The sequence below is a fragment of the Cyanistes caeruleus genome, chromosome 10, assembly GCF_971803275.1.
Source record: "Cyanistes caeruleus chromosome 10, bCyaCae1.hap1.1, whole genome shotgun sequence".
NCBI classification, from domain to species: Eukaryota; Metazoa; Chordata; class Aves; order Passeriformes; family Paridae; genus Cyanistes; species Cyanistes caeruleus.
The window spans coordinates 12,931,445-12,946,236 of NC_141710.1; the positions used below are offsets into that span (position 1 = coordinate 12,931,445).

A 14,792-nucleotide genomic window follows, 5' to 3' on the forward strand; every position below is an offset into this window, starting at 1 on the left:
TTCAAAACTTTAGGTTTGTACTCTTTGTGTACCAGCATGCAGTGTTCAGAGTGCTGGCCTGTGTGCACTGAGCTGTATTTCAGACTGAGTAACTGCTGGCCTGGCCTGCTCCAGCTGGGTGCTGAAATCCTGCTGAGAGCATGGCAGTGCTTGGCAAAGTCATGTGTCTCTGTCAGACTGAGCATGGATGTGGTGAGCAATGTGTGCAGGTAACACCAATGTGTTCTGTGAGGCTGTGGAACATAGCACTTTTACTTTGTGCTGAGTACCCATGGGTACTTTGTACCTGCAATTAAGGTAGAATCCAGCAGCAGCAGCTCCTATCGGAGCTAATGTCCTGCCCTCCTTAAAGCCCCACTTTCTTGTGTCCAAAGCCATTTGGTGCTCAGCCGGGATTCTTTGTACCTTACAAAGTCTAGAAAGCATTTTGTTTAACAAACAAACTTTGCTAACTTCCAATAAAGACCTTTCCTGTAATGGCTTCCAAAATCCTAAATTACAAGAGTATGTAGCTTTTAGGAAAGTACACAAATACATGAAGATTGTTTTAAATGAACCACATAATGTATAGTTGGTCCCTTCATCACTCAGGTGATTTTGAGGTGCTTGGGTGATCTCCCTTTTCCTGTGCCACCAAGCTCCTAAATTCCAAGCATGATGCTATTTTCAAACTTGATTTAGTTTGGGGTTTTTTTTTAAAAGGCTTTGTTCTCTGCATTCTCCTCAGTGCTCGCAAAAACTGTCACAGTGTTTCTTTGTCTTCCTCAGCAGAAGTGCAACCCAGTGTCCCTGACACTGCTTCTGATTGAAAGGCTGGTTTACTTGGTTTTCTCTGCTTACATCTTGATGCATTTTAAAAGTTGAATCAGACAAGTTCTACTTTGCAGTAGCTCCAGAAACTCCATATAGCTTCTTTTGCAAAGGGATGTCTGATTTCCCTCTGCTTGAGAAATACAGAGTTCCCTGCTGAATGGGGACAAGAGAAGAAATGCCTTTTCTCTTTTTACATTTGATGGGGACTTAGCTTGCATGCACATCTTAGTCTTTAGGTGCATCTGGTAAAGACTTGTGTACAATACAGAGTGGTGTAAAGAAGAAACAAATACAGCCCTCACTTACGTGGACAGTGAGCTCCATAGCACCATAACTGTGAATCTTCTTGCACAGGTTTAAGTCCTTAAGCTGCATCCTGTTTAGAGAAAGCATTTCCAAAATACTTCCAATAGGAAGATCACTTGCAAATAAGAGCCTTAACTCATGTGTATAGATTTTTTTTTTCCTGTCCTTAATTTCTTTCCCACCAGCTTGTACACAATTCGTGGAAACTGCAGATACTTTTTCCACAGCTCACTCTCTCATCTGAAACTTGTACATCTTACCAGAACTCTTTGTTTCTGTAACATGCTTTTCTGTGGTATTATGATGCCACCTCACAAATGTAATTATTCTGTTTGAAACCAGTGTTAAGTGTCATAACATAAATAAAACCATTGTTTTCATTACTGCCTTATGACACTAATACTAATCTAATGTTTTGCTTCTTGGAGCTCTTCAGAAGAAACTGGCAGCTAAAATTTGCAGGTATGTTCCTAGATAAATTCTTAAACCAAAATTGTAATTTCCTCATGACTCTCATTTATTCTAACTTTGATGTAAATTGGTTTGTTCACACAGATTTGCTGGCTTGCCTAGACCTCAGGGTAGATCTAGTAACCTGAGTAATGAACTTAAAATAGCAGTACCACAGAAAAGGTTGCATTTTTCAAGGTGTTTTTCTTTGTGTGTTGTAGGATTTAACCACAACTGCTCTGTCTCCTCATGGTCAACACTGACTCATGACTCACTGGCATGGAATAGTGGAAAATTATTAACACCAGCTACTCCTTAGGAAGTAAAACTCTTCCTTAAAACAGAGATGGGCTCTTTTCAGTTGCATACTTCAGTTGGAAAGTGGATTTCACAAGGTAAATGCAGCCTCAGTGACACAAATATTAACATGCTGCTTTTCCTGAGTGGGTGTGACTTGAATCCCAAATCTAAATAGTATTAGTTTGGTTCTGACATTTCACCAGTCTTAGAAAAAAACCCTGACACCCTAAACCACAACTGACTGAACCAAAAAGTGTCCCTCTGCTTCTGTGAAAGGACACCTTAACTGAGGGAGGGACAGTAAGGGTACAGCAGGCATTCAGGTTCTTGGAAAGAAGTTACATGTTCCACTCGTTCCATGCTGTTTCTCCTTGTACCACTGAAAGGAAGTCGGGGAGAGAGAATGGGAAGAATATGAAAAAACGAAAGAGATTAAAAGAGGTGAAACTTGGTGCAGATGCTGGGGTGAGGGATGGTGAAAGCTGCAGGGGTAAGTGGGCTTGCTGGAAGCAGGTATGGCAGCTCCTCAAACTCCGGGAGGAGGAAAGAGCGAACATCATCTATGTGTGTCAGCTTCCCAGCTTGTGCCTGTGGGACAGAGTCTGTGATGTGTGACTGCTTCATCTTTGACAAGTTTAACTTCGATAGCAACTTCTCTGTCGCTGCTTTTGAGAAGGAGTGGAGATGGCTGGTGTTCCTGTCAGTTTTACATCTGGGAACAGTAAGTAGCACCTAACTGGTTAAAGATCTTTTCCTGTATTCTCCTAAACGATCAAAAATCTACATTATTCTGATGTCCTTCACTGCAAACTGGAGACTGCAACATGGTCCTGTTCACTCTGATTCACTCTACTTCAAAATATGATCTGTGCTAGTGCAAAAACTATTCTCGGACAAAGGTTCGGTAAGAAACCCAAGCACGCACACTTGACAGTCCTTGAAAAGAAAACCTGTGGTTTGCGTTTCTCCTTCAAAGACTCCTTTGAGTCTCCCCCACGAGTTACTTCCTCTATCCAGAAGTGAATCACACTGAGGAGGAGCTGGATCTTTCTTCCCCTGGTAGCACCCTTAGCAGAGACACTGGCTGCCCTGGGGAGCCCGTGTGAGCCACCGTGTGTGCCCGGCAGCCCGCGCTGCTCTCCAGCTGCAGCGCCCGTCCTGCAGCGCCCGTCCTGCCGCCCCCGCGGGCGCTGCGCAGCCCGGCGCGGCCGACGGGCGGAGCCCGGCTGAGGGACGCGGGTCGCTCTCGACCGCGTGCAACAGCTCAGGGGCCCGGCCGGGCCTTCCAGCGCGTGTCTCACCCCCGAGGGCGAGATCCCCCGTTTAATGAAGAGCTGTAATTTTAAAAAAAAAAAAATCAAGCAGACACCGATAACCGGCTGAGGAGGGCCCGGCGCCACACGGCTCGCCCCGCCCCCGGCATCGTCACGGCGGCGAGTGCCGGGCGGGCCGGGCTGTGGCCTCAGTGGCCCGGACAGCCGCAGCGATGGAGCTGCCGATTGGCGGGAGGGCAGCGGCCGCCTGCACGTTGGCAGGCCCGGCTGTCACTCTGAGCACGCCGGGCGGGAGCAATCGCTGCGGTGCCGGCGGTTGGCTGCATCTTCCGAGCGGCCACACCTATTGGGCGCTCTGCCTACTGAGCCATCCCCTCTCGCCTTGTGATTGGCCGGCGGCCCCGCCCTCGCGGGCGGTCGCTGCTGGCTGCCCGGGCCGTCAGTCGCGTCCGGGCGGGGCGGGCACAGGGCGCTCCGGCCGCCGCCCCCGCCCCGAGCACCGCCCCCGCCCCGCCCCGTCCCGCCCGCCCCGCCCGCCCTGCCTGCCCTGGCCCGGTCTCGCCTCGCCCCGGGTTCGCCGCGCCAACACCGCCAGCAGCCGCAGCAGCGGAGGCAGCGGCTCGCCCCGCAACCATGAAGGTGACCGTGGACTTCGAGGAGTGCCTGAAGGACTCGCCGCGCTTCAGGTGCCGCCGAGAAGGGGCCGGGCTGGGGTCGTGCCGGGGGACAGGAAGCGGGGCCCGGTGTGTGCGGGGCGGGCCGAGCTGTGCGGCCCTGGGGGTGACAGGTGCTGGCGAGCTGTGGGCAGCCGGCCTTGAGTGGAGGGGCAGGCAGCGTCTGTGTGGGTCCTGCTGTGGCGTGGGGGCTCTGAGGAGGAAGGGGAGGGGGGGCGTGGGAAGTGCAAGGAAAAGGGGCAGCATGTGTGGTACGTGGGACTGGGTGGGCAGCGTGCGGGGTCTGGGCTCCTGCGGAGATAGCGCAGTGTGCAGTGAGCGCTGCTGGGGTCACTCGCCTTAGAGGAGATGAGGCTGAATGGTGGCTGGCGGCTGATGCAGGGAACGCTTGTCAGCCGAAGCAGTGTCAGCTGAGACTCAGGCTCGGGAGGGTGAGCTCTTTGGTGGTCTGTCTTCGGTTCTTCAGAGTTGTGCTCACACTTCAGTTCCCAGTGTCTCCTGCCTGCGTCTGTTGGTGGTCCATATTCGGTGTGGCCACTCTTGGGGTGCCAGTAGCAAACAAGCTCAATATCGTCTTACTTCCTGTTGTCAGAGCAAGGCATGCACTCCTTTGTTTTTCCCAAGTCGAGTGACCAGTTGCCTATCATTGTTGTAGGGTTACTTCTGCTCATGTCAGGCAACTTTCCCTTCAGTCTTTCCTTATGTTTTTACCCATTCTGTATATATCTTTGACACCGTTGTAGCTAATAATTATGCCTCTCTGTGGGATGTGTAGCTGGTTTGTGCCTACATACATCTACTTTCTGTGCCTGGTATTGCCCTGCTAGATGGTGGAGATGCAGACAGCTCCATGACATGATGTGTCACTGCTGTGTCCCTCCTGTCCCATGCCGAGCCTGTATCTCAAGTGCCTGTGGCTCTGTGGTGAGCTCTGGATGTTGAGGGAAATAATACTGCTCTTTCTCTGCTCTCTGGCCGTCTGTTCACGCCTCCTCTTTGTATCAGCTTTAGCAATCCTGTGGTTTCTGGGATGCAGAGGAAGTTGGAGAAGGAAGGTTGGTTGAATGGCTTACCCTTGGCAGAAGTTGGGGTTCCTGTTCTTCCCTCCTTTGCTCCTGCCTCTGCTGCCAGTTTGTCGCTGGCTGTTTCTCCCACGGTTTTTTTGGTGACTGTGACGTGTGTTGTTGGATCCTGCAATGAGCTGGGTGCCCTGGCAGAAGAGACTGGATGGTTCTCTGCCAGGTTAGTGAGTGTCTCAGCGTCTCAGTGGGTGTGAAACCTACTAAAGCTTATGCGGAGTAGAGAGAGGAAACTTCACTGCCAGAAGCAAGGCTAGAGGAAGGCAGCGGAGAGTGAGACCTCCCTTTAGGCAGCGGGGAACTTTTACATTGGCTTAGCTATTTCACGAAGCTTCCTCCTGAGCTGGACATGCTTGCCAGTGTATATACATTCTGAGAAACTGTATTTAGTGTTGGTTCATCCCATTTGGTGACAATGCAATTGTAGATTGGCATAATTTAACCATAGAACTATACCAGTAGTTGCATTTTTAAAATTACTCATATTTGCTGAAGTACTAAATACACTTGAGGAAACAAGAAGTTGTGACTAAAATTTGTGAGCAGAAGTGTGCTGCTGTTTCTTCAAGGTAAGTCATATCAGTTCATTTGAATTCACTTTGTAGCATTCTCTTTTGAGCAAGCTCCTCTTGCTTGATTCCTTCAAGGAAAAGAAACTGGACAAATCCCTTTGTTAGGGTCTTCTAGAACTTCATGGTCTTTTTCCCAGTCTGATTACTACCACCTTCGAAGAAATTGCAGAAAACCTTGTGGTGTAATCACTTGATGATGGCAAAACATTCTTCCAAACTTTAACTGATAGGAAATGGTTAAAATTGCAAGGCAAAATTCCTGTAGTATTTCTTAAAAAGTTCGTATCTTTCATTATTAGTCATCAATATTTGCTGTTATAATTTTGGTTATTCCTTGTGTTCTTATAAATTACCCAACCCAAACAGTGGAAACCTTCTGAATGAAGGTTATTGCAGTGGTTTTATTGAGGGATGACAGAGATGCTAATGTAGAGCAAGGTCATGACAAAGTCCTATGTTCTTGCAGGGGGTAGTGTGGACATAAAGCAGCTTCTTAGTCTGTGTTCTTTGTAGCAAAGCTGAGCTGCAGCTTTCTCCTGACCTTGCTGAGCAGGAGGGTGTAGCCTCTATCCTTCCTGTCAGTATATCTGTCAGAGCTGTTAAAGAAAACTGTTGGGAGGTATGTAGTGAATAGAAATGTCACAGGTTACTTTCTTATGGTTGTGGTGATAACTGGGAGGACATGGGTGAATCAGAGTTCCTGAGTCACTGAATCCCTGTTTTTGTGAGGAACCATTTAAATCTTTCAAAACGTGCTACTACAGGCAGCTTCAGCCACATGGCTTTCTTTCTTGCTTATCTTTTTCTCATGAAGTTCATATTGATATTTCTTGTCTTTGAGATGTAATTGGGCCCCAAATCACAGAACCTAGGATCTGTTTCCTTGCTTAAAGTGCTTTTGAAAGGATCGTGGGTTGGAGTTGTTGAGGTCCTGATATATGATTAGGTAACAGTGACTGTAAAGGTTCATAGCAGAAGTATGATGAGTTATTTCACAGCAAGGCTGGTTGTTTTTTTTTTCCTTTCAGTAGATGATAAAGAAATCTCTGAATTATAAAACCTGAAGTAATAATGGCTTGTTGCATCACTATATTTGTAAACTTACAACATTCCAAATCAGTTTGGCATTGGGGACTTGATGTTTAGAAACTTAGATTTAGATTTTTAGATTCAGATTTTTTTAGATTTTTAAGGTAGTGGGAAGGGCTATGAGTTCAGGCACACTTTTGCAAATGTGTAGTCATGGTTTTTTTTCCTGCTTTGAAAATAATCTCGCTGAAATCACATGCTTTTCTGTCATGATCCACTCTCCTAAAACATGGACAGACCAAAGATCTAGCGAGGAAATGCGTTTGCAGTTCTTCTACAATGTGTCAATGACTTCCCATCAAATGAAGAAGTTGGCTGAGGAGGGGCCATGGAGCAGTCCTTGAACAGTAAGAACTGAGCTGTGCTGGCAAGTTCTGTGTATATAATCACACATTCCTGCAGTAGTTTTTTGATATGCAAATAGCATTGTGAAATAATTATTTCTCCTTTAAACAATGAGAGCTTAAGTTTCAAGAGATTAATGAAGCAGGCTTCTACATTGCTGTTTCATTTTCATTTTTTCTTCTTCCTACAGAATGTTTTTTCTCAATGAGGTAACACTGTAGCAACCACATGAATCAGTGGAACTAAATTACTAGAAAGGAGAAGCAATTTTAAGTGATGTAGAAATACAGCTGCTCTAAGTTGCAGTTAACAATTTTGATAAACAACAAATAATAGAAAAAGCTAAATTCAATTGCTTGTAATCTGTGCAATTGTAGAACTCTCTTCAAAAACATTCAGGCTGATCCAGTCTTTAAAAATGCTTTAATAAAAAGCTCTGTGTTTTTGTGATAATTTCTTTGTCCTTATCTGTCACTGTTGCTGAAGTTTAAATTTTTTTGCATTTAAATTTCTATTCATTTCCTGAGACCCCAGCTGCAGAACAGATGATGGGTGAATGAGGTAGATGAAAATATAAATGAAACTGTTGTCAATTTCCATTTAAGTAAAAGTATTTGTGGGTAGTTTCTGGGTAGAACTGTGGTTATAGTGTATTCCCTTCAAGGGGACTCATCTGAGGAGTCTTCCATTTTGATTGAGCTAAAGCACTGCTCTGGAGGGCAGGCCTGTGGTGTAAGGCTGGCTTGTCACTGGAGTTCCCTGCTATGTGCTGGCTTTCTTCTCCTGTGGCTTTGGCCCTGCTCTGTCTGTGTGGGGTCAGCTCAGGTGCACCTCATGCCTATCCAGGGAATGCAGGTTGAAGAGATCTCTTGTGCACTTTCTGGCTTTCCAGATTTATGATGTATTTTTTTCTCTCTTCTTTTGCACTGTGTAACCAATGGTTTGTCACTAAGCATCTGTTTCCCAAATAATAGTAAATGTTTTATCACTTAAACTACGAGTAATATAAAAAAGTGACTTATTTAACCTATTGGAATATGTTGTGTTCAGTAGTCAGAGAAATTATCAAAAGTTCCTGACCCATATACTTTGGTCTGCTTATTACTTTCTGGAGAAAACATAGAAATAGGAACATGAGGAGAGTTGTCCCTTCAGTGCTGAGTTCCAGTGGGAAGGGTGCTAGAGGGCAGCTGCTTCCCAGCCTGCTGTGAGTGGCAGCAAACCCCTCCTGTTCAGCCTGGTTTTGTTTATAGCTCAGCCCACCTGCGTGGATGTGGCTCCACTGAAATCACCGAGGCTGCTCCTGTGGGTGAACTCAGCCGCATTTCAAGTGTGAAGAGGAATGAGACCAAGAACTCTGCATACAAAATCTGTTTGTTTTGCTCAGACTCACCTAGCTTTTTTAGAACAAATTTCCAACAAAATGTTTGGTCTGGGCTTTCTGCCCTTGGTGTTGGGACTGAAAAGCAAGTTTGTAACGTGCTTGGCAAGGGAGGATGGAAAGTATTGCAGAAGAATAGGAAAAAAGATACAGTAAGTCAAAAGAAAAAGCTGCCAAGGCTTTACTTTGCGAGTTTGTATTTAGCATTTTTCGTACTTACGTGGTGGTTAACATTTAGAATTTCCTGTATGAGACTTCAGACATGAAGTTTTTGTAGCTGAAGTGACGTGGAGGACAGTCATAGTGGGGCATCAGTATGTTACATGTGTGCAACATCCCTGTCCACGCTGCTGGGAGTCTGGTGGAGTTAAACTAATTCTAGATTTCTAATTCTGCGCTTTTGTGGAGATTGCAGTGACTGTCCTGTTCTACTCAGGCTCTAGTCAATGGCTGATTTATTTTTAAATCTGAAACTATGCCTTTCAAATGTACATTAAGAAAATGACTGACCTAAAGAAAGGGAGATGTATTTGAACATAGTGTGCAAAAGAAAGGGAGATGTATTTGAACATAGTGTGCAATGTTAGAGAATTTTTTTCAAGGGAAATCAAGAATAAAGAAGGTTTATTGAAGATCACTTTCAACTACATCTCTGAAAAATCTCTTACATAGAAATATTTTAAAACTGGAAAAACTTAGTAGGATATTGTTAACAATCCTTCCTAATGGAGATTAGAGAAATGTGTCCTGAAATCAGGGATGTTTTCATTTGATTAGTGCACCTAAATTTTTTAAATGATGAAAAAAGTTGGCTGGCACAGTTATGAATAACAAAGGATAGTGTTATTAATGGTGGTTATTTTTCTTTATTGTTTGATTATGTTTTACATTAACAAGAGTGAATTTAAAACATCTTAACTATATCTGAAATTGCTAATAGGAACTTAAAATGTTAACTTCCTCAGTTTTGGTCTTTTTACATTTTTATCTGGAAATGTTTTAAAAAAACCCCAGAGTGAGAAGGGAGCTTATAGTGGAAGAAGTGACAAAATCTGCACGTTATCATAACATTGCTGTAGCACAGTGGCAGGATGGTTGCTGAAGAACTGATGTTAATTAAGCCTGTACAACTGATCTTTAATGAGTACTTGCAGAATTAGAAGGACAGCTTATTTATGTGTGTGTGCAATGGAACTGTAATTATACAAGTCCTTACAGTCTTTCAGGTTTTAAATATAGATTTGAAGATGTTTGATTCTTTAGCCTGGAGTGTCTCATTTATGTTGGCTAAGCACATCTCATGTAATTACATTAAGAACCAAGTTATGGAGATGGTAGTTTTATATTTTTTGTGAGAGGAGGAACAGCAATGTTAAAATCTCTGAAAAACAGGGTCAGTAAATAGAATATTAATTGGGAAGGTGGCATCCGTAAAATAGAAACCTGTGTCTTGAGCTAGATGGACTTTTTGGTGGCTCTATTTTTTCACTGTATCTATCTGTGAAACTGTTGGTCTCTGAATAACAAATGTGCTGATTTCAGCAATGTTTGCAGCGTCCTGTGATCTTTTTTCAGGCTTAGCTTCTTGACAACCTTATATTCAGAACCACATTATTTAGTCAGCATTTTTCCTGTTCTTACTTCGTGAGTGAACAGTATGGCTTAAATTACTGCTAACTTTTTACTGGAGTAAATAATTCTAAAAATTTCCCAAAGCAAACTGTTCTTATAACCTGTTTTGGAAAAATAAAGAAAGGAAAATGTCTCATTTCTATTGGCTACAGAAATTACTTTTTTACAGACAAGAACCCTTTGCCAAGTCTTGATGCAGGCCTTGCTGCCTGCATCAGTTTAGTATCTCAAGGTGAGGCAAATGCAGAAGTGTCATGTTTACATAGGCAGGAAGTAGAAGAATAAATTCTGAGTAATTTAGTTACTTTTTTTTTTTGTGTCTCACTTGTACATGAAGAATTGATTTTAAGAACACATGTAGAAGTTTTAACTGTGTAAATGCATTTGTGATCTCTTTAATCACATACTGCTCTTTTGAGATTTAGATATTCCTGTGAGTTTAGGTAGTGACTTAGGTGCTTTGCTTTTTGCTAGTGGTAGATTTGTAACAAAAGTAACAGCTAAATTTGCTGTCTGCAATGGAAGACGGTGGGGAGGACATGCAGATTAGTGTGTGGACTGTAATGTTATTTTAATACATGCAGGAGTTTTCCATACTTCTGTGTGAGGCAGTGTAAATCCTGGTTTTGTTGTCACTCTTTCACATGACTAAAATATTAGATTATGAACATGAGAAATAGTAGATATTATCATTATGATGATAAAATGGACAATTTTAAGCAATCCAGTAGACTCAAACATTGTTTTGCCTTCTTGATAATATTTTCAAGAGGATTTTTTGTATGTGGCAGAATAAGGATTTTATGGTTCATGTTTATTTTATGAATTTTAGAAGTAGCCAGGCCTCAGACCTAGACTAAATTAGTTGTGTTGTTGTGATACAATGCCTGTGTGAGGAGAAATCTAATTCATGATGTCATATATACATTTTCAAATTGACAAGACGCAATGGTAGACTAAGAAAATAATCTGTTGCAAAATAGTTCTTTCAAGATCCTTTTGTGAATAAGAGGAGATTTTGAACAGAGAAGATGCCTGTCAGAGGGTTGGTAAACTTACTAGTGTGGCATGAGTCTTTCTGCGAATCAGGATTTGTTTTTGGTATTTTAAGTTATATATTTGATATTTTAAGACTCTGCTGTATTTGGACACAATACACTTGGATAATTTTTGTAGTTCACATTTCAGTGTTAACGGCTATTGAAATAGTTGTACTGTGTTTTTGGACAAGAATCTGATAGGTGCACATAAACTACCTTTTCATGAGTTTGTGATCTACCTTCAGCAATAGTTGTTAGAGGAAGACCTCTGCTTACAGTTTTGTCTTGATAAACATAAAGCAGAGCTTATGAGAATTTGCTTTATATGATTTTGAAGTTTCTAAGTTGGATATAGTACAAAACAATTGGAGAAGTCATATATAGTGAAATGTATTCCATCTGCTAAAACTTTGAAAACCGTATTCTATGGAAGACAGTTGCAGATTTCCATCTCTCCGTTTGCCAGATGTTAATTTAAGTAGGAGCACATGCATATCAAACACACATTTCTGTGATTTGAAATATTCTAGTCTTCAGTTTTTAGTGATCTTGTAGTTATAGTTAAAAATATGTATAACTTATGTAATGCTGGAGATCACATAACAGATTTTAGTGTACTGATATTTAAAATGACATGTTGTAGATGGAAATTTGAATTCAATCCTTTGGAACAAAGGAAAAGCATATTGTATTCAGAATTCTGGCCATGAACCCCTTCTGCCTGTGAAAAAAGAGATGTGGAATATGACCTGGGAAATGAGGTTTGGGTTTCTGCTCTGTGGACTCTACCCAGGGAGGCACTGAGCCCCTTCTGTTCCTGTCCTGTGGTCTGAGCAGGGATCCCTGTCTGCTTAGCATGGAGGTGGTGGCTGGTGTGAGTCTGTGCTGGAAGTCCTGTCCCACCCTCTGATGCCTTCCTAGATTCCAGCTCTCCAGTGACTCACTTGCTGCTTAAGCTGCTGGTCAGTGGGAACTGATGGGTGTCTGAATGTTGGTAATTTTTGGCATAAAAAGATGTGGGGTTTGGAGGGTTTTGTTCTGAGTACTTTGTGTAAGTACTCAGACTCAGCATTTGAGTGGATTCCTGTGAGAAACTTCAATGTAAAGAGCATGTGGTGTTAAAACAATGCTATTGGTTCCATGTAACATGATGTTGATATTATACTTTTGGTTTAAGACAACCCAAATAGGAACTAAGTGGGTGAAGAAGAAAAATAATGTAAGCGCAGCAGTGTTGGGCCTTGTGATTTTAACTGGCATTAGCAAAAGGCACTGTAAAGACTCACAGGCCAGCTGGAAATGTAGCTTATATCTTGTCTTTCCTAGACTTGTATGATTCATGTAAGTTGGAGTTCCTGTCTATAGAAAGTGTTCAGTAAATAATGACCTAGGCCCCTTCTTTCTTAACTTCCTTAAACAGGAAAAGGAGAATGCATCTCATCTGCTGTGTACCATCCCTCCTCTTAAGCCAGATCTTAGGCTCCTTACAACTATTAATCTTCATTAAGATTTGATCCCAAGCGGCTCTTGATTTGTTTTAGCCATATGTGTCAGGATAAAGTGAACTGCACCCTGGAAATCACATGTTTCTCCTCTATCATTTCCAAAGGTGCTTTAGCTGACTGTCTATCTGTGCATAGATACCAGTAAGTGATCAGATAAGGCACACTGCAACAATAGAACAATTGCATTGGCTTTGCCAGACAGGGTTGCTATTAAGGTTAAAAGGTGTTCAAGATGACTGAGGAATGTGGTATTTCATTGAGGACGCAGCTTTTGGCTGAATTTGTGTGTTGCTAAGTTGGACTCTGTTTAAAAGACTGCACACATTTGCACACCTTCTCTATGGGACTATTTGTCAAAAGAATCTATGGGGTTATTCTTCAGAAGAATACCCAGTTTGTGGAGAATGATTTTTTAAAAGTATTAATTTAACTTCATTTCTTTTGTCAGATGTCTGATTTTGAAGAATGTATCTGCCTATTTATTTTATCCTACTTGATTTATTCCAAAAAGAATGATGAAAAATGATAAGGGGAAGCATTGAATGTGCCTACTATTACAAAATATCCACTGTATTGTAAACATCAATCTTGCAAGATTTTGTTTGAAAATATTTGCAATTGATTTGGGATGAAAAACCTTTAACATAAAATAAGTGAACGATAATTTCTGTTTGGTTGAAAAACAGCTTACCTGCAGTTAGCTTTGATAGATGAATGAAATCCCAGGGTCTTTAAAAATCTCTTGATGACTAAAAGTAGTGGGAGAAAAGATACTAAATGTACCTAAAGAAGTTCCAGGGCTGTGGGTGTGCCACATGCATTTTGTAGTTTTTATCTTAGAAAGTTCCAAATGCCTTTTTTTGTTTTTAATAGCTTATCATTATCATTTGAAAGGGATGAGGAGGAAAGGCCTTTCCAAATTTGCAAACAGTAAATTTAAAAAATTGAAGAAAACATGAATACACTAGCTTTCTCTATTGTCCTGCTCTAATGTTTATGCACTCTCTTGGTTTAAGATTGGATTCATTTGACTGTCTGTTTCAGTGAGAAGGCACAAAGGGCAAACAAACTGCTTTTTGCAGTATGTGGGAACAATAAAACTGCACAATAAAACTCTTAATTTATGTGTAAAATGACTTTAGGTTATTGATCCATATATGTATATTCACCTAATATCTAAATATAAAAAATTAGGTTCAGAATTTGTCTATTACAACAAAGCTGCAGCATTCTCTCTGACTGTCAAAGAGAGCATTCTGGTTTTGTGAAAGTGTATTACTGAAATATTCAACTTCTGAAATGGACAAAAAGGGTAAATACTTGCTGAGGACTCAGTCTTCATAGAAAATCTGAAACTTCCCTCAGGTTTTGGTAAAGAAGATCCATATGATATAACTGGAATTGTAGACAGCTAATGGTCCTCAGCTCTTTTGAAACGTGTTGAGCTCTGATTACAAAGGCTTTGCCAGCTTATGCTTGTTTGTACACAGCAGTGCTCTTCTAACTATGGTAAAAAGTTTAAATTAGCAACTAAGGGAGTTACAAAAAGAAAGGGACAGGTATTACTTAATTTTTCTGAAATCAAAGCAAACACAAGATTCACATTAAGATTATATTGTATCTTTTTGTTTAACTGCGCAGTACTCAGACCTTTAGTTGCCTGTACTTCACACGAGATTTCTTTGTTGGTGGTTAAATGCTGCTGTATCAGTTCTGAGAATACTGAACCTGAGAATGCTGTGCTGGTGCCATGTAGTGATATTTACTCTTTCTGCATTGGCTGCAGCTGAGGTACGTAAGGGGTTGTCTTTCCAAATCAGGGATTAGTATCTTCACTGTTCTTCAGACTGCTGTTACTTTCAGCTTTTATAAGCAAAGTTGACAGGACTCCTTAGCATTTGACTGCTAACTCCAGATCTTGAGGCTAACAGGGTGTATTCGTTAGGTGCCCTATCTTGTATCTTTTGCACTTGGTCGCTTGATGGTTATATTTATGCTTCCACTTCCTGACCTTACTACATACTTGAGTTTTCAAATGTTGAAATCCTTCGTTCCATCTGCTGCTTCAAGATCCTGGGTAGTTGCTGAGATTTAAAAGATTAAAGCAGCTCTGTGATGTTGGCAAATTTTCAGCAGCGAGGCTTCTGTGCAACACCATCAGTTCCTTGAGCTCCTTTCCGTGGCCTTTTTTTTTTTTTGTTGCAAGATCTTGATACTGTACTCCTACTTCCTTATCTGATAGTAAGTCCTCCTACAAAGCTTTTGGATATTGAATAGCTAGTCAAGAGTTGTGCAGGACACGTATTGTGATGTGTTGCATTCTTATCAGCTT

The 14,792-nt window shown here is 41.9% G+C and overlaps 1 protein-coding gene across 12 annotated transcripts in view; it reads left to right on the forward strand.

Annotated features, from left to right (window-relative positions):
* The first annotated feature begins 3,560 nt into the window (after positions 1 to 3,560).
* Positions 3,561 to 14,792, forward strand: part of ACAP2 (ArfGAP with coiled-coil, ankyrin repeat and PH domains 2) — a 61,834-nt gene continuing 50,602 nt past the window's right edge. For 9 of the 12 annotated variants that reach the window (XM_086843583.1, XM_086843588.1, XM_086843592.1 and 6 more), the window contains exon 1: positions 3,595 to 3,829. In XM_086843583.1, coding sequence (XP_086699709.1) covers positions 3,777 to 3,829 — 53 coding nt within the window. In that variant the 5' untranslated portion in view covers positions 3,595 to 3,776. Of the gene's footprint in view, positions 3,830 to 14,792 lie in introns of all 12 variants that reach the window. The other 3 variants (XM_086843587.1, XM_086843591.1, XM_086843595.1) reach the window with 2 other exon arrangements.